The sequence below is a fragment of the Takifugu rubripes genome, chromosome 8, assembly GCF_901000725.2.
Source record: "Takifugu rubripes chromosome 8, fTakRub1.2, whole genome shotgun sequence".
In the NCBI taxonomy this organism is placed as follows: Eukaryota; Metazoa; Chordata; class Actinopteri; order Tetraodontiformes; family Tetraodontidae; genus Takifugu; species Takifugu rubripes.
Genome location: NC_042292.1, coordinates 16785763 through 16812960, shown reverse-complemented (window position 1 = coordinate 16812960; position 27198 = coordinate 16785763). Strand labels below are relative to the sequence as shown.

General features: G+C 51.6%; 1 protein-coding gene across 5 annotated transcripts in view; it reads right to left on the bottom strand.

Moving 5' to 3' along the window:
- Positions 1-14623: 14623 nt before the first annotated feature.
- Positions 14624-27198, bottom strand: part of pcdh7b (protocadherin 7b) — a 71740-nt gene continuing 59165 nt past the window's right edge. For 2 of the 5 annotated variants that reach the window (XM_029840251.1, XM_011606701.2), the window contains exon 3: positions 14624-16831. In XM_029840251.1, the coding sequence (XP_029696111.1) occupies positions 16362-16831 (470 nt within the window). In that variant the 3' untranslated portion in view covers positions 14624-16361. Of the gene's footprint in view, positions 16832-17880; positions 17900-27198 lie in introns of all 5 variants that reach the window. The other 3 variants (XM_029840252.1, XM_029840253.1, XM_029840254.1) reach the window with 3 other exon arrangements.

Below are 27198 nucleotides of genomic sequence, written 5' to 3'. Positions count from 1 at the left end.
GGCGGGACAGCTTGGCGAGCAGCGTGGGGCCGCCACTGTCACCTCGGGGGGGCACCCGCCGCACCTGGGCACCAGCAGGGCGCCGCCGGGTGGGCGGGGGAGGGCGCCGCGGGCCCCGTCGCCTCTTTAGCAGCCAGGCGACGGGCGCCGCCCGGTCCTGCCCTTGGACGCCAGCGCTTACCCAGCATGCTTTGCTCCTGCGGGCTGCCTTGAAACCGCCGCTCTCCTCAAATCCAGCAGTTAGCGTCCGCAGATATTTTGGTTTGTTCTTCCAAATGAAAGATGCTAACAGAGCTAACGGTTGACGCGCTGGAGTCAAGCAGCGGTTCCTCGCGTTAGCGTGAGCTAATTCGGCAGGAATGGAGACAAGCTAATGTAGCTCTGAGCTATTGCTGTTGACAGGGGTATTAGCTTAGCACTCGCACCTCGATGGTCACACGTCACCATTCCGGTAGGACGGACGTTAAAGGCCTTCTGGGTGAGGACAGGAAGTGTGCGAGACCTCGGCGAACGCACGAGAAGGTCGCACCCGCCGGACGGGCGCCCCCCCCCCCCCTCGGCGCCGCCGCCGTTATTCACGCCGCCTGCGTCCGAACATCCTGCGCATCAAAAATTCAACGCGCTGCATCTTTCGCGCTCCAGATAGCCGCAGCTGTTTGGGACGGAGACATTTGGACGCCGGTCGGTAACAACCCAAACAGCGCCGCTAACTAGCGGTTGACATCCTAGCATCCCTCGAGGTCATTTCCCGGATTAGCCATCCTGCTCCTCCCATGGCTCCTCGCTCCCCCGTGGAAGGACTGAGGGCGTCCCGAGGAGGAAGCTAACAGCTGTTTGGACTAAACGTGCGAGAGCGAGACGAGACGACGTTTATTGAAGCAACTTGGACTGATGGAAGACAAGTCGGGGCCGTAGCCGCCAAAGCTAAACTGGATCAGCTGCCGCTGCTCTTGTCTGTTTGATGGGGAGATTAGCTACAATAAGTGTTAGCAAACGCAGACGCGCGGATGTCGAGAGTCAGAATTTGTTCCGTTGTGAATGCGGTTGGGTGTTTGTGGAGCGGCCGGTGGCCGTGACGGTTAGCATCCTGCTGTAGCGCGCGCGCCGCCTCCGCTAATGAGAGCGTTAGCCCGAGAGGTGTGGTGGCTGATGGCGTCAAAGCCACTCTTTGGAAAGTGAGTCTGACAGTTTGGATAACAGTGCTACAGTTTCCTCACTGCCCACACATACACACACACACACACACACACACACACACACACACACACACACACACACACACTTCAGATGGTGGCCCCCTCCTCTGAGAGGGGCTAGCTTATAATTAACTCGCCTGCCAAGTGCTGTTATATATCATCAAGGGTTCCTTGAGGAAGTCCAAAAAATTGCCGCAGCTTTTCTTCACCACCTAATAAGGTCATCGCGTTGGAATTCTGCTTATTTTTACCCCCTGGGGTGGAACTCCTGCCCCCCTACGTGGGCTAGAGAAGCCCAGCAAGTCCTGTCGACCGGGGCCGCGCGAGCCAGAACCAGGCGGCGCCTCGCGGCTAAAATCCTGCCGGGTTCTGATTTGGTGTCGTTTCGGGAAGGATCCCAAACGACGGCGATTATCGTCGATTCTTCTTCTTCCTCGATTAGCTCGATTAGCTTGATTAGCGCCCGCTCACGTCTAGGTGCTCATGCTAGCACGCGTCCTGCGGTGACCACCACGTATCGGGTATCCAAAGGTCGTTGCTCTTGGGGGCCACCTTGTCTCTGAAGACCCCCTGGGAGCGGGAGCCATCCGGCCCCCAGGTCTGGCCCCTCCCCCTGTCCCGTGGGTGTCCGGACCCGTCGTGGGACTCCCGGAGAGCTTCATTCCCGATGATCTCTGTGCGCCTCAGATCTTTTCCCCAGCTAATTGAAACGGAAGCGGCTCCGAGAACATTACGCCTTGGACGGCTCCCGTAAAGAAGCGGCGTTCCGTAATCCGGCGAGCGGCCTCGTCTCCTGAAAACGATTCCCCGGCCGCTCCTTCACCATCACAACATAGTCGTTCCCGCCTCCTCCCGGGAATAATGGCGGTGACAGCGCTGTTTTGTTAGGCTCGACTAGATTTCGTAATTATGTCCCCCCCCCGACCGCGGATCGCCCCGAACCGCCGAATCCGAGCCACTGAAGGATAAAATGCTTTCGACTCGGCAATCTAATCCCAGCCGGGTCGATTTGAGCGGGAGGAGACGTCGTTTCATTCCGTCGCGTATTAAGTGAAAATTGTATTATTTGGCGGCTGCAGCCGGCAGTTTAACCTTTCCACGCCGCGCTAAATGCTAATAGCCTTTGACAAATGATTCGTATGCTAGCACATACCTTTGACTTTTACAGGGACGGCTAGCTTCTTACTGTAAACGGACGCCGTGCCGCTAAGGAGCCGCCCGAGCTAACACATTTTTGGTTTTGTGCGACGGTACCAGCGGCGCCACGGCAACCGGGGGGCTCTCCTATCGGGCGGCGGCTAATTACATCGGCTTAATGAGTCACAATCAATTGATCTGGGAGGTTCCCAGTAGCATCTCGGAACCCGCTTGGTTTGAGGGTTTTGGGGGGTTGCTAATGAAGCCCGGCGTGGCACGAGCCGAACACGGTGATTAGCAGCTTACACCAACGCAGAAAAAAGGCCCGATTAGCTTGTAATTTTAATCCTGTAAAGGAAAAGGGAATGCCGCCCGTCTGAACGGGGCAGGAAGGGGTTAATCACGGGACGGCGAGCGCGGCGGGTCGCGGCGTCGTCGCGCCGCCACGCGAGATATTTCGTCTTCATTAACACGCAAGTCGGCGAGTGAAAATAATTGCTGCAGTCGAACTTTGCAGATTAGCCTTTGAAATTGGCTGAGTCGAAATAATGGAATTATTCTGTTTACAACGGCTCTGCTAGCGCGCGCGCGGCTGTTTACGGACCCTCGCGCCCGCCCGAACATCAACCACAAACTCGCTAATGGGAGAAAAGGCTCTGGGTCGAAAACCCCTGAGCTCAGCGCTATCGCTAACTTTTGCTAATCTGATTTCTGGCAGTCGTCTGGAAGACGGCCTCGAAAGACACTGGGTTTAGCTCTCACTGGGATTAGCTTAGCTAGCATCAGTGTTAGCTGGAGCCCCCAGCGATCTGCACAGCACCCACAACAACTGTGTTCCCTGATATCAGGCTGGAATACAAATGACTCCAGGCTTGTCGCGCCCCCACTGCTCCGACCCCCCCGCCAGCTTCATCCTTCCTTTGCCCCCCCCCCCCCCCCCGCCCCCCCTCGCTCCTCCCCTCCGTCTGCTCATGTCGGCCGAGAGTCAAAATTCTCCCTTAATCAGCACAATGCTGCTGCAGCAGGTGTTGGCGGCCCCCTTTTCCCCCCCGTCTCCATTCTGGCATCTTAAGCTCCGCCCCCCCAGGGAGCGAGTTGGCCCCCGACGCTGGGCGCGCAGCGGGAGATGTCATCGGGTGCCGAGCCACCCGCGGCGGCTACAGAATCGGGCAAATTGCTCCCTCCACGGCGTGAGGGAAAGGTTAGGGGATTAATCCAGTCCAGGACTCTTCGGAGAAGTTGTGGCGTTAGCAACGTGTTAGCTTGGGCGACTTCTAGCAATATAAATATTGTACAGTCAAAAAAAAATAAAAATCTCGACTCTGAATCACCCGCTAGCATTTGTCAGCGTTGCTAATGTTGCGTAGTTAATTCGATTCCAGTAACTGGAGTGGAGGCGCTACGGGAGCTAGGCTAACCCAGTCTCCCCCTAGAGGTGGGTGGTAGAAAAGGCTCAAGTGAGGACTTACACTGTCCCAGAGACCCCGGAGAATTGCCCTGGGAGGGGGGGCGTGTCACAGTGCAGACTCCGCAGGGGTCATGTGGAGAGACCAACATTCTCGCTCTCAGCTAGCAAATCGCGCTAGTCAGCAGTCTCGGCTCGTCTGGGGGAGCGAAGGTTTTTAACATTTCAACACTCTGAAATAGCTCCAAAGAATCACTGGCGGGAACGAGGGTAGCAACCAGTGAGGAGAGGCGCTAGCAACTGGTGTCAGGTAGCAACAAGCCAGCGCTAGCTGCAACGCGAGTCCTTAGAGACGTGGGAGCCGTAAACAAGTCCTCCAAACGCACTCCCGTCTGCCGGCTTCCTGCTGGGCTCCGTCCACTCTGGAAGTTTTGCGCTTGCATTAGCATTTTCCGGCTGCTTATCAGGACGGAGACAGATGGAGAATCGATATTCATAGATTAGCTCGCTGACAGGTGCTGCAGTGCTGGAATTCTGCCCTCGGAATCGACGAGGTCCTCGGAAAGGTTGAGATTTTCAGTAAATAAAACGACGTTTATGCAGCTCAGCTCTTCAATCTGGGTTTAAGGCAGCGGCGGGAACACTTGGGATGCTAGCTCGGTATGCTAACAAAGCGGATTTGTAGAGTCTTCCACCCTCAAACGTTGACTTGTCCGTCCAACTGGGACGTGTCCAGACCCCCCCCCCCCTGCAGATCCATCAGGGGATCACGAGCACCCACGACAGGAAGCGGTAAATGTCGTGAACGTGGCGACGACAGGAAGTGCTATTTTTAGACTGAATGTGGGTCGTCTGTAGAGGCCAAGAAAATCCGATTCTGAGTCTATCTGGGGTCGTCGTCTCTTTGCCCTCATCTGCTCTCCGCGGCTAATTAGCTTCTGCAGCGAGTGCGGACCGCACGGGAGGGGGCGGGGCTTCGGTGGGGCCAGATGTTGGGAGATTTCACCCGGCAGTGGGGGGGGGGGAGGGGGGGTTGTTTACGACAAGAGGAAAACGGCTTTCCATTTCCTCCTCGGCAAAAACCACATTTCCGGGATGACGTAGCTCCGGCGCTACGTTCCGTAGCATCAGTCTGGGGGAAGAGGAAGTGCATCAACCTCGGTATCGACGCCGCCTGATCCTCGGAGCGGGATTAGGGAGCCGAGTCGATGGGGCCGATGTGCGATTGGACGCAACGCCCGCGCGCTGGCTAGCATCCTCAGATCCGGCGAGGTTGTAATTGGGTGGTGCTCCAGCCTCCGACAACAGATAAGGTTGATTAGTCCGCGAGCGCGAGAGGGTTTTACACAAATCAGGCGGAGATGAAGACGGCCGCCAAGAGGAAGCTCGATATCGACGTGGACGCGACATCGGCCAATCAAGGATGAGTTCAGAGGCTTCAATTAGCAAATCTGTTGTTTGGGAGCTCGTAGTTGCGAGGGGGGGGGCTTTTCTTTAAACGAGAACATCTGTAGACATCAGAACAAAAATGCTTTAGCTCGCGGCGGAAACCGCGGCGCTCACCCACCTCATTCTGGTCCGCGAGTGTCGAGGGAGGGAGACGCACAATCACATTAGCATGAAGTCAAATCTGCCTTTTGTCAAACGCCAATCCAATTAGCACGTTCTCGTTTAGCCGCTGTCGCCTAAATGGGGGTTGTTTGGAGTAAAGACAGGAAACGGCGTCCTGGGGGCCTCCTCCAGGGGCCGCTCTAGCTAGGTGGCTGTGAGGAGGGGGGGCAGGTGGAACCGGTCTGATACGGTTCTCCTGGGCCCAGGACGAAGCGGATTGGTGATCACTCGTGCGTTTGGTATCGATACTCGATCGGCGACATCATCCAAGACCAGATCGGCTCCTCCTCCTGATCCACGACCTTCGCTCCAGAGACCCGAGAAGGTCGGGAGGCTCCAGACAACGTTCTGGTCGCGGCTCTTCCACCGTTCAAGATGATTTATCCGAACGTGAAGTCGTATCGGCCTCGATCCGCGATACACGCAGACTCTCGACATCTCGCTTTTCTACGTGAATAATGCCGCGTATTCGCGCGGGGCGCTAGGTAGCCCTTTATTCACGATATGACGAGGACAGAAACGAAGAAGACGCTGATCCGAAACACCGATATTTCACGTTCTGTCCTTCTGTAGCTAAGCTGTAGCTAAAGCTAAGTCGGTGCGCAGTGATGCTGGGTGACAGAGGAAATGAGGGACCAAGGCAGCTAGCTAAAAAGGGTCTGGGTTGCTGACATGTTAGCATTCCATGCTCTTACACAAATTTCCATCTTGAGCTGTGACTCTCAGACCCCCCGGCGGCGTGCTAGCCTTTAGCTTTTCACGTCCTGGTTCTTCGGCGTGAGATAAAAAACTCGGCTAACTTCTTTTTCCCTCCACCCGCTCATTCATGGCCCCATTGTGCCAACGCGGCTCCATCTTAGCATCCGCTTGTAATTAAATGAGGACGACGGCGTTGCTACGGCGCAGGTTGGCGGACGAGGAGCCAACGCGGAGGTTCAGGTCAAGTGACAAGCCAGATGGTCCGAGTTTTCCGGAGCAAAGTCACTTTCACGTTAGTTTTTCCTTTCACCTTCCTCCGAACGATGCTGTCGCTGAGTCGGCAGATGAAGCTAACCTACATTCCTTCCAGGTTGAGAGAAGCTAACATCAGCATTAGCGCGTGTTAGCGCCAGAGTGTTTCAGGCGCGTAGCTCGAGTTAAAGTTTTAAAGTCAAGATCAAATTCTTCCAAATGGGGGACACACACACACTCTCTCACACACACACACACACACACACACACTCTCTCTCTCACACACACACACACACACACACACACACACACACACACACACACACACACTCGCTGGGCAAAGACAGGTATTGATGACGGTGCAATTCCAATAGTTGTAATTAATGCCCAGGTTATATGAGAAGGACGTGGACGGCGACGGGCGCCATTTATCACCCGCGGGCTCCTTTATTCTCGCCCCATTGTGCCGTCGGAGGAGCTGAGGGAACCCCCCCACTACCACCCCCCCACCACTACCCCCCCCCCCATGAAGATGGAGGGACGCGGCAGGAAAGACAAACAGCCGACCCGCCGTCGCTGGATGAGCGGTGGGGGCCAAGTCGACGTAGCTTTCCGACCCCCCAGGGGGGAGATTTGTTTTAGCGCTTCCAGTGTCGGAAGGGGGATTTTCCTAAAAGTCGGTTTTCAATCTGCTTCAGTCGACGGCCAGACTGAAGGCCGTTGCCATAGCGATACTTGACCTCTCTGCTATATTAAAAAGAAAAGATGCTAAACGAAGTTAGCGTGTCGGGCTGTTGACAGTTGGGGTCTGGGGGGGGGGGGGCTTCATCCCCCACTCTGGCGGCGGCCAGCTGTCCTCTCGGATGCTAATACTGCAGCCGCAGGCCCCGCCCACTTAGCTAACTGCCCGCAGAAGCGCGATACGCGATCTGAAATGATGGACAGCCGACATTTCCCAACGATCGGAGTCAGCCGGATGACAAACCGGGCGTTGAGCCGCCGTGCCTCACTCCTTCACTTCCTGCCTCACTCCTTCACTTCCTGCCTCACTCCTTCACTTCCTGCCTCACTCCTCCACTTCCTGCCTCACTTCTTCACTTCCTGCCTCACTCCTTCACTTCCTGCCTCACTCCTCCACTTCCTGCCTCACTCCTTCACTTCCTCCTTCACTTCTTCACTTCCTCCCTCACTTCTTCACTTCCTCCTTCACTTCTTCACTTCCTCCCTCAGTTCTTTACTTCCTGTCAGAACCTTGAGGGTTCTGTTGCCCCGGCATCCATCACCGGGGCGACGGCTCGCTCGGCAGCAGGTAAATCACCTGATCTGCATCCTTCCACTGAAGCTAAGCTAATGATTCGGATGCTAATTGTGCCCTGACGTATCTTCCTCCTCAACGTTGGCCCCCTCGACCCACTGGCTCCGCCCCGTCCTGTCACGAGCAGCTGCCGCCCCTGCTCTCGTCCCGTCCCGTCACCTGGGTCCTCGCGGCATGCTGCCAGGTCAAATGATGGTGTGCTAGCGTGGGCGGGTGTTAGCGCTCCTCCGCTGGCAGCTGATTCTGATCCCATGTGCCAGTTTGGAGTCAACATCCTTGCTGCTAAAGACAAATGAGCCGCTTTGAGGTCAACGCCGCCGCCCTGAGTGACAAGTGTTGGAGGAGTCGCCACGGCGACGTCCAGACGGGCACGAGTTCAACAACTGGCTAAGGCAATGGTAGCGGTAGGAGCAATGCTACGTTGTCTGCCGAAAGGATATTTTTTATGTTTTAAGTCTGTTTGACTATTGTCACTTGAGTACTTAGCAATAGCATGCGCATGTTTTTAGCTAACTCTTCTACTCCGCCGTGTTTTAAGTTTTACCAGAGTTTACAGACGGGTCCAAGTTATGCTAAAGTGTTTGAGTAGCATTATAAATACATTCACATTTAGCATTCATGCTACTTTGAGGGGAAAGGAATTGAAAAGTCGAGTAGGCTCCGCCTCTTCTGTAGTCATTTTTATGGAGATATGAGATTTCAAAATGGTTCTGAGTCTATGTTGCAGAGCCATCCGATGCCCCCCTCGGTGCTAGCGTGTCGCGAGCTGCCTGCTAACGCGGCTGTCACACTCCGCGTCTTCGGAGGCACCCGATGATTTTCTGAGTTGCAAAATCGACCCATGAATTAAACATCACCCTTAGCTTTTCCCCCACTGCCACCGCAGCACTTTGCCATCAACGGACGCCGTCCCTCACTCAAGCTAATCGCGCGTACCGCGCTCTCGCCATCTGTCCTCCAAAATCATCGGGAAAGCACTTCGGCGGGCACTTATTTATACCAAACTGCTTCAGCGAGTCGGTTATTCTTCCTGTCTCGTGACACCGATGCCAAAACCTCACATGGAAGGCGTTGCTCAAGGGCAGGCTGGCCGTGGCAGTCAGCTGACACATAGACTTGAACTACACGATGGAACCTGTTAGCATAGATTTGGAGCCTCCCAGGTGGTTCCAACACATCATTTATCACCGACGGCGCAGAAATAGAAACATTACATCAAAATAGTTAAAGAAAAAAATGATCCCGCGTAGCAGCGCCGCATGATTAATAAGGGGACGCGGCGCGTGGGTGCTAGCATAACGGCACTGTGCACACAAACATCTGTTTTGTTTTGTCAAGACAGGCTTCTCCCTGGGGTTTCCCTCGGCGCCGCGTCATCAAATCCATGTGGGTTTAGCGTTCGCGTCTGTGCGTAGCATCACCGCGCACGCGAGTGAGCTCGGTGTGTTTATGCGCTAATTATCTTCTGCGCGCGAGTTCTGACGGAGGGGAGCAGCCACTAAAAGTTATTTTTAAACATAAGACTTGAGAAACAGCTGCTCCTCGCTAGATACCAACGGTAGCATTGAAACCCACCGTGTGACCTCAGCCGCCCTGGAAGATGGAGGGAGGCTAGCAACAACCACCGGTCACCGCGGTTCAGCCGCGCGTTCGATTTGCATTCAATATTCCCGACACATTGAGCGGTAAAACTGCTGAACTCCACAGATGGGAGGTGTTCTGCTGACAGGAAAATTAGCCTAGCTTGAAGAGTGGCGCGCTCCTCCTACCACGTCTTGTTAGCTCCCGCGGGATGCCGCGTCTCTGTTTGCACATGAAAAATGGTGGAAGCTACGTAGGATGCGGAGCCTCGCCACCAACCCCAATACATCAATCAGGAACGCAGTGGCGCAATAGCTGCCGCATGCTAACGTCCTTCTCTTAACCCAAATCTTCCCATCGACAAAACCACCTTGTCAGAAGAACGCATCCAAACAGAGATGTTATATACTTCACAGGGCCGTTTGGGTTGATAGCTTTGAAGCTAAAGGCCGCTGGTTTGGGAAAATTAGCCTCCAGATCTTTGTTCTTCTTCTCTCCCTCCGTGAATCGTGTTATCCGAGTCTATTGATCTTAGCAGAGGCTGAAATTAGCCAATTAATTAGAGCTTGAAGATGGGCGAAGTCACGCGTACAAGAGAGGCCGGTCCAGAGGCCGCCGCCCCCCCAGCGCGCTGAACCTTATGTAAATACACCTCCGCTGAATTATTCAGGGGTGTCGCGGCAGCGTCGCTTTGCTATGCAGATGAGATGTAAATAGCCGACGGCGGCGGCTTTAAGGCTCAGCGAGGGATCAATAGTTGAACAGTTCGGACTCAATGTGCTCGTTTATGTTCCTACACGTGTTCCTGTTAGCGTGTAGCCGCTGATGAGCGCAGTCAAGCGGTGAGGCGAGGGGACGGGTGGCAAAAATAAAAATAACCGAATTTCCACTGATGCTAACGGTATAGCTTAAATTGTCTTCATAAATTAATCTGTTTCAACTCTTTTAAAGATGTGTTGATCTTTTGAGACGCGCCTTTGATTACTTTAATGGTTAGCATTTAATTCCAGCCTTCATCACCACCCTAAATTTGCTTTGATCTGCACCTTTGATGCCGGCTCGGTCCGAACTAGCATGCCGGCAGTCAGGATCCAGCAGGAGTCTGAGCGGGGGGGGGGGGGCGGGGGTAGAGCTAGCGGAGCACCGGGAGATGGAAATGGCTCGGAAATGTATAGCTGTGCTGCACTTTGACCCCGCGTGGCACCGCGGTCATTCAGCCACTATGCTAACATGAGTTAGCATCTGGAAGAAGTGTAGAGACTGATAAACATAAACATTTAGAAATGGCTAGAGGTCCCACACTCTCTCGTGGCTGCGAAGAGTCTGGCCCGGCATTAGCAAACGCCTTTAAATCACCTCTTTGCCTTTAGCGCATGTCAATGTTTGAATATATATGAAATAAATTACAGTCATTTACATTTTTTTCCTGAAAATCGTCTCTAATCGTCAAAGTTGGATGCAGGAACGTCTCCGCGGGGCTTCTCCTTCACGGCCCTTCGGTATCAAATTAATTTGACTGCACCTTTAATGCACATTCAGGATCCACACATCCATCAGGCCTCAGTGGGGGGGGGGGAGGAATTAAAGGACCCGTAATTGCAGCGTATGATTTACCCATTAGCTTTAGCCGCGCTGCAGAGAATTAAATGTAAATTTCCATCCAATTCCTTCACATCGTCCTCTAATCCCATCAAACGGGCACCTGTCTGAGGAGTTAGCAGCGGCATGCTAACATGCAACAGAACGAAGCGCTTTAATTAGCGCTGCCTTTACCAATCTTTGGAAGCGATACGTTAAAAATGCATTAAATTTGAACGGGCCTCGTTCGGAAGGTAATTGACTTTGTCTTAACCTCGGCGGCGGGAGATAAGTGCAGTTTATCGCGGCGCTGCGAAGCACTCACGAGTAATCAATGCAGACGAAAGCAGAAGTAAGCGGCTAAATAATTTAGCAAGCGTGAATGACCAGTCGGCCGCGGCCGGTCAGTTTGGAGGTATTGATCAGGGAAAGATGACGGAAGGCCGGGAAGACGGCTGGAAGCTAAAAGGAACGTCGGCGGTGCGGGAGAGGAGGCTTTTAGCATGTGTTAGCCTTGAGGATAGCAAAAAAAGAGAGCTTTGATGTGGATTACATGTGGATGTTATTTTTTTTTTTGCTTGCTTTCATGAAGAATTTCCAAAAAAACACAATGTGACAGAATTTGCGCCAAAGAATTGATGCTAGCTGTCCCCACAACTGTAGGAAAACACACTTGCTGAGCTTCTCTCACACGCCAACAACAATTCATCATATTTTTGTAATCTAATCTAATTTGGAGACGAGTGAGTGACAGATGTATTTTTCATCATTGGAGCTAAACGTTGGCTAACGTTCAGGCCGCATGTTGGCGGGGGGGGGGGGGGTCAGGTAGTCGATCCGAGTCACTTTTTCCTCAATCTTTCTCCCAACAATCCGTCTATTTGTCATCCCCTCAGCTCCGCTCCCTCCAACAGAATTAACTCCCATTAATCACGCGGCGGCTCTGAATGCTAACACCTGTATGGATTTTTGTCAAATGACTTCAGCCGAGCAAATCGAGCGCGTTTACATTCGGGCGCGTTCGGCTCGTTCCTTTTAGCTCGAGGCTGGAACAACTCTGTCAAAGCCAGTTGCAGGTAATCCATCGGGCGACAGCAGGGGTCGGCGTAATGACCGGCAGACTGCATGCTAACGGGAGCGGAACGGCTCCCCGCTAGCGCTGCTCCGGCCTGGGTAGGCAAACGCCTGATGGACGACAACGAGGAAACGATGAATGCTAGGAGTTTAAGACGTCTCACTCGGCCTCCAGAGACACAATTGCTAATGTCAAAATGAACAAATCCAGTTATGCGCTAGTAGCTTTAAGCACGTAAACTAGCGATGGTTGAGTTGATTATCAAGGCAATATTTTTACAAGCTAAACTGGCAAATGCTGGAAATTAATCCCAAAGAAAATATCTGCTACTTTTTCGCGTTTTGCTTTTTTAGCGAAACGCGTCCGATGTGCAAGTTTCCGATGTGAGGTAAAGCTCCAGTGCCGAGGGAGGGGCAAGGGCAGCGAGTATTTCCACTTCTTAGCCTTTTCCATTGGAAAAAAACAGCGATGGGATTTATTTAAACGCGATAAAATCTCCGTTATTGGGCAGAAATTCCTGTGTCCGCTGAAAAAGTCGCCCCCCGTAAATAAATGAGTGAAAAATCAATTTCTCAAAGCCCTTGTTAGCAACACGCGGCACCGGAGGAATAATCTGGGATCTGGGATGTTTTGGGAGTTTGCCTCTTTTACGAGTTTTAGACGCTGGCAAATGTTGCCTTAATTCAACCTAATTTAAATGAGTTTAGTTTTGTCTTCGTTCCTCCCGAAGAGACAAAAATATCCTGAATTATTAAAACTCTGAGAATGGACTCGATGGCGACCAGGGCGTTAGCTTAGCAACGGGATTCAGGGCTTAGAAGCTGTTTCTTTTGCAAGTGTAAAAGTGCAGAAAATCTAAATTAGCATCACTTTGTTTTTCCAGTTGGAACCAGCAGCAACTTTCTCCCTTTTAGGTCATTATAGACTTTATTCCTTATTTTTGTAGCATCACATTAGCTGTTTGAGGGGGGAAAAGTTGTGAACGACTCATTAATCGCCTCATTTATGAGCGAGGAGCAGAAATTTAACGGGACAAAAAGCATCTTCAATATTCCAATTATTGTTTGAAAAGAAATAATCAATTTTCCCACAAATTCAATGGAAAAACCAAGTTAGCTAAAAGATCTAGTCGGGGATTTTGATTCATTTATTTTGCTGCCAACTGGTGACTAAAACTTAATTATCACTCAACAGATGTAGCTCGAGATTATCGACTTTGGAAAACTTTCTCAATTATTTATAACTGGTCTTCATGTTAGCATAGCTCAGCATAATCTTAGTTATTTCAGTAAAGCTGTGTTGGAGATGAAATGGAGATCAAAGCTACTAAATCGGTGTAACTATTTCCTGAAAGGTGCAGACGGGTTAGCACTGTCAGTTTGTCATAGACTGTTCATGCTAAGCTGTTAGCAACAATAAGGCCTACATGATTAGCCTGTTTTACTAAATTTTCTCATTCACTTGTTTCCATCAGAGGTTCTGTCACCACCTTCAAGCCACAACGCTCATTCCATGAGCTAGATAGGCTAGCGCTAGCATCCATATGGGCTAGTTGAAAAATAATAATAATGGATGAACTGCCCCGCCCCCCCAGAAGAGCCAAACCAGGAGGCCAAAAACCAGTTTAACCATTGTTATATTTTAATTTCTGCAGAGACAAAAAGGACAAGCAATTTATTTACACCAAACCTGTACAAAAGCAAAAAACTTAAATTATGTAAAATATCTCATAAATAGAAGTGGACTTGCGTTCGATACACGTTGCCATGTTCAGCTAAGCTGCGTGCATAGTGACTCATATTAAACGATGATAAGTTTATTCCTCGATTTCTATATCAACATCCAAGTCGCAGGACAGACGGTTATGGTTAATATTACATCGTTACACACCGTGAAGGCTATATGAGTGGAGGAGAGGCGGGACCGAGCGCACGCCTCCCACCCTTTCTCCCCATTGTGGTCCATGTGGCTAGCTAGCCTTCCAGCTAGCCTCTGGGATTCACCCTCCACTGGTGTTCATATACTCCGTATTGGCACGTCTCTGGGCGTGCGCTAGGTCGTCCGCTCTCCGTTGAAGCCCCGCCCCAACCCTATTCCTTCAGGTTAGCATTGATACCGTTTCGCGGTGGTGTACCTCAGTCCTTCAGCTTGTTTCATGCACGCTGACCTCTGATGTCAGACGAGTTTGTTCATCGGAACCCGACCGACAAATAGAAACCCGATATCCAATGATTAACCTCCAGTCATCCAATAATGCACGATGCTAGGAATGATGAAAAGTTTCAGAATCGGGCTGAGCGGCTGTCTCCGATTAGCCTTTGACATCGTGGAATTTCACGCCCACTTTCCGACATTGCAAATAAAAAGAGAAAAACCCAACGTTTCCTCATACCCATCGGTAGAAAAAGGCACAATTGCATATTTTGCATTCACTCGAGTATCTTTTTTTTTTTAACCGTTTTTCTTTTCGACATTTTTCAGAAGCGATCTAAATATACAAAATGGTACCAGAGAAAGAAAAACACGTATAACACTGTCATGACCCACGTGTGACCGTTAGCCTGTAAGAACGCCCTGTGCGGGATCGCTAACTAAAACACAAAGATTAAAATAATGCTTGATGAGACTTATTTGGTGATATCGGACAATCGTATAAAGATGAAAAAAGACGGGATGGGACTCGTGGACGTACTAAGTTGGACTACGTGTCTTCGGGTATAACAAAAGCAAGCAACAGGGTGGTTCTCGTGTTTTTTGTACATTTTCTTTTACAGTTTTTTTTGTTCTTCTTCCTCCGCAGTACGTGAAGTAAGTTCCCATAAACGTGCAGTAGAAAGTAAATATATATGTTTACAGTTGATAAGTATAGGAGCACTTCCTTTTCAACGACGAGTAGTACTTACAGACTATAGATTACCGGAACGGAACCAAAAAAACGACAGAAAAAAAGCCACTCTGGTCGAATCGAAGTGGTTGAGCTAACGTAGAAAAAGTTCCGTTGCATCTGGTTCTTTTGCGTTAGTAGTTGTGGGACTTAGCGCCCGTGTGCAGCTGCGGGAAAGAGAACGCCACTGTCGATGGGGGAGGGGGGGCACGGCATCGCAACATGTGTCCTTCAAAATCCAGATCCAGGGATGTGTTTTGTACTTAAAGCAGAAGTCCTTCCGGAAAGCTAACGGGGGGGGACACTTCAGCATGATAGCGAAGCTTTGGTTTCGCGTTGAACCTGTAAAGTAAGAAACTAGAAGGGAAAGCCTTCCACGCTTTGCGAGTGTTTCCTGTTGAGCTGATTCGTACATTCGTGCTCAAAGATGTGGCCGCCGTGCGCTCTGGACCGCGCCGTGGCGCTAGCGCTATGAGGGCTCTGGGACGACGGGATCGGTGAAGGCTGGAGTAGTGAGAGAACGTTGTTTACGTGTTTATTGCTCACAACAACAAAAGGATTGGGGGGTAAAAACTCGCTGCTCTTTTAGGGTCCACTTGGCCGTGGTTCTGCCCACCTACCCCTACAAACACATCTACAGTAACACCAAACACATCCAAAAACATGTATTTATACCACCACACAGCTATCTCAACTCCACACGCCTCACGTTGTGCTCGCCCGGGAGATTCAGTCAGTTCTGACATGGCGGCTCAACGCGAGCCAAGGCCGCCGCGTGCTGGATCCTCCAACGCCATGATATGTAGCGCTGTGGTGAAGAGTTTTGAGGGGACGGGAGGGGAGGGGGGGTGTTTTGGTGCCAGCCTCGCTAGTCAGACAAAGAAGCGGACTTGGCGTAAAGGTGGTGAGGCAAAGGAAGGCGTGTTGCAGGTTCAGTCCAGTCTTGACTTGTCTTTTGTACAAATGCCGGTCCACCGGTGAAGGGGGCGCGTTGGGGTGGGGGGTCCTGACCGGGTTGGTGTTGCAGCAAATTCCATCAAATCTGTTCTTTTGAAGAGACGGAGTATTTAAAGCTCAGTCTTTCTTATCCGCGTAACTAGTTTAGTTTTCGCCGACACCCGGGGACGGCACGAGTCCGATCCACAATCGGATCCTATGTGACGAAGCGGCCACCGAACACTACGGCTGGAATCTTTAAAAAAAAAAAAAAAAAAGGCATAACGAGACACATCACTGGAGTCAACGTCGTCCACGTGGACAAATGTGTTCCTATAAAAACCAGAAAAAGGGTCCTCTGAGGGGGGCCGGGGGTGGCGCATGCATGTATGTGTAAAATGAGTTGATTATTGTACAGATTGACCGTCAGGCAGCAGATCCGGCCCCATGAGCCCGACTCGCCAGCAAGACAGCCTCCTGCGGGTCCTCCTCCTACAACGTCTCACGTCACGGCCGGAGCTATATTATCAGAAATGGTGGTAGTTTTCCGTTTGGGAGCCGTTTTCAAAGTCTTTGGAGAGATTTTAGTCCCACCTTATTGGAAACAAGGGTGGCTGTTTGCTTCCAGCTACACTTACAGTTTAAAAGCCCCGTTTTTTGTGGCCCAGCAGGTGTTTTTAATCCCCCCCAACTCACAGATAAACCTCTCGCCGTGTCAGAGTACCACAGGAGGTGGGCTTGTACTCCCCAGTAGGTGCCAGGGGGATTTCCTCCGTGGGGTGACCCAGCACCTCCTCTCCACTTCCTGGTGAGCTGTAAGAGGGGGAACCGAAGGCCTCATAGGAGGAGGAAGAGGAAGCCATCTTCTTGTTGAGCAGGTTGCGGTTGCGGTCTCCCATCATGTGAGCGGCGGCGGGGTCTCCGTTGGCCATGGCGGCCACAGCAAGGGTCTCTTGGCTGCCTGGGTGCTCCGAGCTGCTGCTGCTGCCGCTGCCGCTCATGAAGGTGGAAAGCTTTGGTTGCTGTGGGGTGGTGGTTGACTTGGATGGCCGCCGCTCGGGCGACGTGCGCACAGGCATCCAGCAGGAGTCCGAGTGGCCGTACTCGTCGCATTCCCGGGTGCATTTGCCAGTCATGGCTACGTCAGGCAGCGGCCGGGCGTCTAAAACAAAGCAGACAGAGAGAACCAATGTAAGACGGCTCCTTTCTCCAAGCCAGAAAAAGTAATGTGCAAATATCCTGACGCTGAGTGTTTGTGTGGCATGATTTGGCTGTTCCTTCTTTAGATGCGTGATTTTCCCCACCCCCACCCCCCGTGGTCTTCACCGCATCTGCGTGTTGATGTAGAAGGTGGAGAACAAAAAACTGGTTGCAATGGTTACCGGCCGCCCGGGTCTGACCGGAGTCACAGTTTCCATGCAGAACTCATTCCACACGACAAAAAAAGAAAAAAAAAGACTCCGCCGCCAACATAAACGAAACAAAATCGGTGGCGTGAATCAAAGTTGAGATAAGGTCATGCTTCCAAAATGTGTTATGTGTTGAGAGGCGGTGGGGGGAGGAGGAGAGGGAGGGAGGTCGCTTTGTTTTTCAATCGGCCTTGAACATAAGACGCTCCGCCAGGCCTGCTCTGCGCCGCTAATGCTAATGCCAGCCTGTTTGCGAGATGGGAGCTCTGACAACGCTGCGTTTTCCCTGCGCGGTGACTGACAGACGGCAATCACATTTGGATCTAAGTAGCTTAATAGCTTTGTGTGGCTGAAGCACCCTGATATCCTCTTAATTCCACTAATAGGGGTCTTAGCCAATTACCTTTGCTAGCGGCGGGCATCAGATTAAGTGTACTTTTTATTATCGTAGAGAAAACAAATTACGCCAGGACGGTTTTGACGGATCTCCCCGGCGGCGGGACGGCAAGAGGGTTTTATTGCCCCCAACCTGATGCGAGGGATGCTGTAATTACCCCAAATAGGACACGGCAAAGCAAACAAACCAAGAAAAGGCAGGTCGGGGGGCGAAGAAGGTGTCTGTTCCGAAGCCCCGACCGAGCGCGACCCAGAGTTAATAAGAGCATCGGTGTTATTGAGATGTTGGATGGGATTTATTCATGAGTGGAGGCGCCGTATGGAAAACAGAAAATCAGGCAAAAGCGAGGGTGAGTGCCAGGCAGCCAAGCAGCAAAGGAAAACAAGGAGTTCAACCATGGCTTACTTTTAATGCTCTTTTTCTCCTGTGAAAGAAGCAAAAATAACATAAATCACTCTTGGGTTTGCATTTTTCTGCAGGAATCAAAAGTTTGTCGGTAGATTTGAGGCGTTCAACGGCGGAGCGGCACCGGGACGGTGGCCGGAGGAGGTGCGTGGGGGGCGGACACGGGACAAAATGCATTTGAGACAAAAGAGAGAGGAGACGGGGGTGAGGTGAGGGCGGGTCGGAGGGAGTCCTCGGCTCTTCCTGCCAATGCCAGTCATCAATCTTATTCCCGCCAAATCCACGGATCGCCGCAGGTTGATATACAACCGAAGCCTGAGGGAGCAGCGGCGTGGTGGTGTGGGGGGCGCTCGCCATTAATGAACCCCGCCAGCCGAGCGGGTGTTTGATGAGGGCCGTAAAGGTGGGGTGCGTTAATGGAAATGACAAAAATAGCGGCAAAATGACGTAAAAACAGATGGAGGATGTCGTGAAGGAGGAAAACACGGTCCACACGGTGTCACCACCCCCCAGGTCGCAACCGTTTGCCTCCAGACGATGAGTGAACGGCCCTCAATCTGGCCCTGTTGCTACTGGACAACACAGAGGGTAAAAAAACTACCCCTGCACCAAGAGCTGCTAAGCCTTAGCCGCGCTCCATTGACTCACCACTGAGCTATTGTGGCAAACACATGGCTTTTTTTAATGGATTTCCTTTAAAAAAAATCAACTACCCATGAAATGGAGACAAAAATTACCAATAAAAAATTTAGGAAGGGTTAGCCTCAGCGAAACTGCAGAGTAATTTGTGTAGCTATTAATGCTAGCAAGACTGTGCCCACAAAAACATGTCAGCGAGACAATCGTGCATAGATGTGCTTCCAGTGGATGCTTTCAAATCCCAGTTCAGGAATCACTCAAAGGAGCGTATCCAGCTTTTGTTGTGCAATTTGTAAAGATCGGAAGCATCTGTGCTAGCTGTACAATAGAAGTGGGTCACCGGTGCTAACTCTCTCTGATGGTTCTCCATTCTGGTTCCAGCCTCTGGCCAGAGAACACTGGTTTAGCCCTCTTTCAATGGCGAACCATTATCCCTCCCTTTACATAAACAGGTTTCCAGATAAGGGGTGGGGGTGGATGCGCAGGAGAGGAGGCGTAACACGGACCCACAGAGGCAGAGTCTCTATGTTTTGTTGAAAGTGGGCCAGCGGCGGCACCGGCTGAGCCGAGGCTTTTCTTAGCTGGCTTTAGCTCGCCACCCTGTCAGCTGACGAGCTCACGCTGCGGGAGGTTTGAAAGGAACGCCGCTGCCGGGCCTCAGCAGCGATTTGACGCGGCGACTTTGCCGCTCCTTAGGACGATGCAGGGAGGGCAAATGGTGGATAATAACAATCGACATTCCCATGCCAGGTAGCTGAGGGGAGCCTCCTCCTTAGCTGAAGTTGCTAACCGTGTAGCCAAGTACTCATCATTTCTCATTTACGCGTACGTGTCCATATGTAGCAACTTAATGGGGACTTGAGGTCAAACAGGAATTTTGCTGAATGGCCATGTTAGCGTGGCTTTACCCCGACCCTGATTCCCCCCATCTGGCCAAAATAAGTCAAGGCAAGGACCCGGCAGAGGTGGCGTCGCTGCTGCCTGTGCCGGTACCGTGCGCCTTTGACAGTCCGGACAGCTGAAAGGGTCAGAGTTTGGGAGAGGAAGGACAAAGAGGCGAGGATGAAAAGAAAGGAGGACCCGAGCGTGCCGAGCGTCGGGGCCACGGGAGAAAGGAAACGGCAGATTGAGGGGAGAAGACAGCACGGGCTGCCTCTGGGCCGTCACAGGCCAGACACACTGCCAAAGAGAGCAGCGGAGGGGAGCGGAGACGGGAAAGAGAGGAGAAAATCCAGGACGGGAGGAGGGCGAGACAACAGGGAAGAGGGATCATGAGATTGCTAACAGAAGACATACAGTAGTCTAATGGAATCACACGTTCTCTGAGTTCCTAATGGCTGACTCGAATTAACCAATCAATCCAAAGATGCGTTTATGGTTCAAAATGACCCCTCGGAAACAACGACTTCCAGTGTTCCGACGACTGTTGACATCTCGGCGAGTAAAATCTGTAAAAATTCCAACACATTCCCGCTCAAATTGTAATTAGGACTATTTCCACGGATCCAGATTAGAGACACTGGTAAAAAAAGAAAAGAAAAGAAGTGCTACAAGATCACAAGGGGCTTATTTTTGCATCCAGTGGGGCCTCACACATAATTAGGTGAAAGTTGCCGACTAATTAAGGTGCGAGATGAGCCTCGCAATGTTTGCGGGGCCCCTTTGGCGTTCGCCTCGCGGCGGAGAGGTCTTCAGCTTCAAAGATAGACAAGAGAGGGAATACAAGCAGCTAAAGGTGGAAGAATATAGAGGACAGATGACCTGAGGGGAGGAACTCAGGATGGTTGCCTTTCTGATGCTATCTTAGAAGAGACGTGCGTGTTGGCGTGCGGGGGACGATGGGGACGAGGAAAAAAGGGACTTCCCAGGGTGCAACGACCTTTAAAAATGCAAGTCATTCCACACAGCTACGGTGTGATTAAATAGCATTGGCAGCCGTAAGGTTGTTCTTTTCAGAGGTGTAAGCTATGCTAACCCCCTAATGAGTCCCCCCCCCCCCCCGCAGGTGTCCTGCGACTGGGACGCACAAGTTGATGGATGGCGCGGAAAATAACAGCACCTCCGTAAGCTCCTAATCACTGCGGTCTCCGATGGTCGGCCTCTTTCGGAGATGATCCGACCTTAACCGCCCAACCTCTCGGCGCCTTAGCAGCGAGCCTGGCAGGAGAGGCGCAGAGATGCTGTTAGCGCAGGCAGCAGGTGATCTGTTCTCAGCCCTCTGAGCCTCTTGAAGTATTTACTGCCTGCCAAGGAGAACTGAGGGAATAATTGGGAATCCAGCCCCAACACCACCGGTAGTCCGAGAGGAAGGGAAATATTCGACCGATTGAGTCGTGTAGCGAGCTGTGCTTTTGTTTCGCCTTCTCGCCATGCCCGAACACTTGCGGAGCAAAGAACCCAGCGACCACCCGGCCACGTTCCTCCGCCTGGCAGGTGGAAGATGGGAGCAGCAGCGAGGGCTTGCGGTTTGTTCTTCTCAGGCAGGTCAATACTCTTTCTGGAGGAATGGAGGCACCGCGGCCTGCTCTTGGGGTAATTAATTGAGGAGAGATTAACTAGCATCATTTCATTCTGGTGAAGATCTCTCGGCCAATTATCAAATGGGGCTTGTTCTCTCGCTCTCCTTTGAAGATGCTCTGCCTCACTCCGGCTGTCCAGACTGCCCCCACCCCCCCACGCTCCGTGGTCACGGGAAGCATATTTTTCGTCTCCGTCCGCACACGGACCTGGCGTCCTCGGAGCGCCTCCGACCTTTGACCTCGTCTATAAGTGGAACAACAGCAGAATAATGTGGAGCCGAGGGAAGCGGAGTGACTCAGCCACTCTGCTAATAAGAGTGATGGCGCTGGCTTCCAGCCACAACACAACAGGCTGCTGAACAGAGGAAAAAACGACTCGAAACAAACGCCCGCCGCGTGCAAAAATGCCCCCTAAATATTCCTAAATCCAAATAAACCCAAAAACAAAGGGATTTTCTCACTCATCATTCATATTATCCTTGAAGCTCCACACTTATAATCACCTTAACTAGCTACAACTCCCGTCTTTGTAACTCATTTATGTCTAAAAAAAAAATGAAATTACTGTACAAAATGATGGAGTGCCCACATCTCAGCTCATGAATTATTTTTTTCCTTTGGTTTGTTTTCCAGCGCTGAGCTTATTCAAAACGCACCGGAGGAGCAGTTTGGATTAGCGTTAGGCGCTCTACCGCGCCGCGCACTGCTTGCAGCCGATAAAACGTCACGGTTGTGCTGGCTCTGTAGCTGTAGCTAACGGTGCATTAGCAGTTTGGCCCATGTGTGCATATTGGTGCGTTCTCAGACAAGTACGGAGGATCACAGAGGATAGGGGGTGTTTTTCGAAAAATGGCAGGGCTTACCGAGGTATACTTTGAGTTAGCAAGGGGTTAAATCGTTCCCTTTCTTTGTTTTGTTCGGTGTTCTACAAAGTTCAGGCTCCCTCACGTCCCGGCTGAGCCCTCCTCTCACTCCAGCAGCCTTTAGAAAGCGGAGTGTCATTGCTTCCCCTCCACCGCTGCTCTTATCGCACAGTCCCAGGCACGCTCGCACAATTGCCTGTTTTACACCATTAAATGGTTATTTGTCAAAATACAATTTCGATTAAATCCACGCTAAAATAAAAAGGGGGGAAGGAAGAAAGCCGGCGATTTTCTTCTCCTTTTCCTCTGACTGAATGCTCTAATAAGGTCCGTGACAAGACAAACGGCAGAGGTGACGCCTCAGCTGTGTCGTGGGCTATCAGGACCGTGGCGAGAGCGAGGATTAGCGCACAAACCCTGCCCTATAATTGACAAAATCAATCAAAACGGGGACAAAAACGAGTCAGAACATTTCATCCCAGGCCTTAATTGTGGATTTCTCGGAACCAGGATCATCAAAGCTCTAGTGACGCATCCTTAAACAGATGAGCACCGGTAGTCTGTCTCGGAGCAGCTAGCGTTAGCAACATCTGTCGTCTAAAGGTTTCCAACTGTAACAAGCGGTTAACAATTGCTGGCTAGCTCGCTTCGCTCATGAGTCACACAGCCAACACTCACCACCTACCAGGCTTGTCATCCTGAGTGTAGCAATTATCTCTCAGCTGCTAGCGCGTTCTCGGCTAGAGCGGGCAGAGGTTTGCGGTGAGTCACGACCTCATCGGGGGGCTGTAGGTAGCAGGAGGGGTGACTAAAGGTTTTTAGGTTTACCACCGGAGTACCGGCTGTTCTAGGCGCAACAGCTGAGCTCCTATGCAGACATGATGAGGGAGGCTTTAGAAGGTGGCAGCTTTCCTGGATGGACCACTAGCTAAATGAGGGATGAGACATGTCCTACAGATCTCCCCCTCCGCGAGAGATGGGACTCACACTGGGAAAGTTAAAAAAAACAAGCCTCATCAGACCGCTCAGCGCTGCCATCAAAGCGCCAAAAGGATGTGCCAGTCAGCAAATAGGTTCTCCAGCACCTCTTTAATCTCCCCTCAGGTCTGGCCAGGGTGCCTCAGCTGTGCCGAAGCCCCCCGCGGTACCTCGAGTGTTCAAAACTGTCAGGTTTCTCTGTCGGCGTGAAGTTCCCGCATCCTAGCTGACAGGCGTCAGGCGTAGGGGGCCACCATTAGTGCTATTTGCATACTCATTACTCACACCAAAGCGTGTCCAGAGACGCTGCCTAATGGCCAAACGTGATCGTACCCCACCAGGAGAGACTGTTAGAGTCGGATCTCTTCCCCTTCCGAACGGAGTGCCTTAAACGGCATTCAGCCACTCCTGCTCAAGGAGGAGCTCAGCGCGATCCAGCCTGATAACGCCAAGGTGTCCTGGATTAGAAACTATCTCGTAGATAGGCCATTTTCTTCCCTCCCAGAGCAGTGGATTGGATTTGCTAGTGCAGAGCGACTCTGCGTTGCCACTTATTCACACTTTGGCTCGAGAGACGAGGGGTCACGCTGCTTCTCCATTTCCTCTGATGATCATTTCATTACAGTTCGCCTCGCTAACAGGAATCTTAATACGCTAGCTAGTGCACATGACAGACTCATGACAGACGTGAACCCGTTATCGCCATAATCTGCAAGGCAAGGTGTGAAAATGAGCTTTGGTGATAGCAAAATGGCTACAAATAGATTTGAATAAATGTAGCATCCTGCTCGCTGGAACTAATTGTCCGGCGCAGAAAAAAACATTAATGTTGTTTTCAGGAGCTCGCTAAACTGATGGGGTCTCTTCTGGTGATTACCGATAGCATTAAAGCCATTTGACAGTATTTAGCACTTATTTGGACCGCTACAGACTCCCGCAGGTCTCGGGTTCCCTTTCCTCCTCGCCCGGCTGACAGCGCCGCGCGTCCCAAGCTTTCATTAGCCGACGCTCGACGGCGGCGGCGGTGCACGACGCACTCATCACTCAAGCGCCGCTTCGCCTTCTGTAAACCTGCGAAATCTGGATGCTATCGGACGTCGGATCAGGACAAATAAGAAACAGAGACAGTTGTTGTGAGCCCCAGGATGAAGCCGCTCACCCCCTTCAACCGGGTTCACCCACCCTCTGACAGGGCAGTTTGGAGGCGTACGAGTGCAGCTCGGCGGTTGGAGCCCAACACAGTATATTATTTAAAGCACCCGGGGCCCAATTTGTCACTCTGGCGGGCTCATCACAGGCGAACATCCTTTCTGAAATGCACTTTTCACGCTGCCTGTCAGAGCGATCAAAGCACAACGGCAGAGTTCACCGTTTCCCCTCTTCCTGTTTCTCTGCTCTGATTCCCACCGACAAAATGAGTCAATTTACACCAAATGGATCCCCGATCAGAAGCAACAAGCACAGCCGGGCGAGGCCAGAGAGGCTCGGACTGCCAGCGGACGCGTGTCAGACAGCTGGACACTCACTGGCGAGCCGGCTAAATTGATAGCTCTTCTGGAGCATCATGCTAGCTCTAATGTAGCGTGACACCCGCCAGACCCCTAAGATGACATCACGCTGTAGGAAACGTGATATTTCTTGCCGTTTCTCCTTTTGAAGGAGCTCTTTGATGATCAAAGGCCATTTTTTACTAGAAAGAATAGAAGAGTGGGTTTAAAAATCAAGGAAATTTGGGAGAAAATTTATCTCTCTGAGTTTCTATTCGAGGTAGTAAATTAGCCCACAGCATGGTTATTCAGACCTAGCATGCGCCCGTCGGTGCCACATTAACTACCGTAAAAGGCTTCCACGCGACGCCGTTTCTTCCACCCGGTAATCAGGTCATAATTTGTGACTCCGCAAGAGGCTGTTTCATCACCACGAGTTCGGAAAGACCTCCGAATTCGGCGCGTTATTTCCGACTCCGATGCTAGTCAGATGAATTTGGCATGAAGCCGACACGGAGTACATAACGTAACTTTGCCGACTCCTCTTCTCCTTTACCTTTGAAGTGCTGAAAACACGCTTCATTATTCATCCGCCTTGACAGGCCCATTTCCCCCCCCCCTCCACCACCACCGGCTCCCTTTATAGAAAAAGCTCTCGACCAATTGATTTTTTTCCCTCCTTTCTGCTTCCCCACCCGGCCTTGATTCCCGCGCTTCTGGGGTTGTGGGAAATATTTATTCGCGTCGGCTGACGATGCAGGAGGGACTTCAGAGGAGATCCAAACACCGGCAACTAACACGCCAGGCAACGATTGCCGGATTTGTTGCGGCGGACTTCTTCTTTGTTGTTTTCGTCGCAGCTGAAAACACCTGGAGACGGTCGCTCTGACACCCACCCTGTTTTTGCCCGGAGATGCTAACTTGCTCTGCAACGTGCTACGTTAAACCCTCACGGGTATCGCGATCCCGCCTGGCGATTCTCGGATTTCCATAGCGATACGCCTCCGTCGCATCCCAGATTGAAGCAAATCATTCTGTTCTCTCCCCCTCCCCAAAAAAACCTCAGTACACACAAGGTCGTATGGAAATGGCGCTCCAGGCCCGGGGGCGGGGGGGGGGGGGGGGACATCCCAGGGTCGTAAATACAAATATGGTAAGATGGCGGCACAACCCGCTGGTCGCTAAGGTCGTTAGCACCCGCGCTCCCTCGTCGTTTGCGGAGGACGCCGTTATCGAGTGAGGCTGTGAATACTCGGGGTTGGGGTTGGGGTTGGGGTTGGGGTTGGGGGGGGGGGGGGGGCGCCATCTCAAAGCTGCCACTGTATTTCCTCTCCGTCTAGTTCGCTGGTTGAAAGATAAGAATTATCTTTGTCCTTTTTTGATGAAATGTGCTCGACGAGAACAGCTCGGAACAGTCGGGACGGAGCCGCGGGTGAGTCACGGCGCTCCGGAGGGGAGAGCTGTGAGTGGCACTTGAGGGAGGAGAAAAGCAATAATATGTATTTACTTCCTTTGTTTCCTCTCGAGAAAGGGATGGGGGGGGGGTCTGGTTGAGCTGCGGTACAGGCGAATTAGGCGAGGGAGAGGAGTGTAATCAGTGACTGGTCGAGAGACATCAGCGCGAGTGTGTGCGAGAGAGAGAGAGAGAAGCTGGTAATATGCTTGGGAATTTAATAAGGCTCAGCGCTCCTCAATAATATCACCCGCTTCACAGAGCCCTCTGGGAAACATGAAATATGCCGATAAAGGACGATGCCTCCCTCAGACAAACCGGGCGTGTTAAAAGCGCTGTAGAGAGCCGCCACGGCTTTAGCTAGCACTCGTGCAAATGCGCCCTTGGCTACGCTTTTAAAGAGTTGCTGGCTTTTTCCCCCCCTTATGAATCTGCGATACTCTGAACCTTTTCCACTCTGAGGTCAGGAACGCATGTTTATTCAGGCTGCAGCTAAATATTAGCCTGGTTGGTGGACACAGGTGCACAGACCAGGGGTTTCTTTGAGCGTGTGGGTGGTTGTGGTTGGACATTTAAGCCGCTGTTAAATGACTGGTCGCATTATTCAGACGCTCCGGCCCCACTGTAAGAATAGGCAGGGTCTAGCGTTAGCCACTAGCATCCTGTCCAAAATTCTGCCACGATAATGTTTGTGTTGATCAACGCAGAGTCGCTCACGCACGTCGGAGCCCATGAGTTCGCGTTGACGCCACCGAGCTCTTTCCATCCTGGCCTAAAGGGGTCGGACAGCCGCCTGCTCGGTTGAGTCCCGTGACATTTATGTAGCGCGCTTCCTGCTAGTGTCGCCCTCAGGCTCTACCGGGTTTTGAATTTGGGACAGTCTTTTGTCTCGCCACCCCCGCCCCCCCCCCCCCCCCCCCCCCCCCCCCCACTGCTGGGACCTGTTCGCGGTGAACTCGACAAAAATGAAGAAGCCGACCACATTTAATCGTTGCCGTTGATTTCACATTCAAAAAAGAGAACAAATCCCCACCCTCTACCTCCCAAGGACACGCCGGGATGCACCTAACACCCTCTGAAGTCTCCGCCCACTTTCACACTCGGATACGACCCCTCGTTTACTTGGTTTTAAACTAACTCTATGGCTCCTTATATGTATATGTTCTATCTATTTTTACGTGTCTGGGCACCAAACTGGTAGCTAGATGTTGCTTAGCTTAGCTAGGTGATGCTTAGCTTAGCTGGGTGTCCTCAACTACATTTGTATATCAATTTCAAACTTACCCTTGAATTTTAATACAGCAGATGTGATGGATTATGCGTCAATACTCACCGCAGCTACTGAAGCTGTAAGCGAATTGTTAATCGTACACTTTACA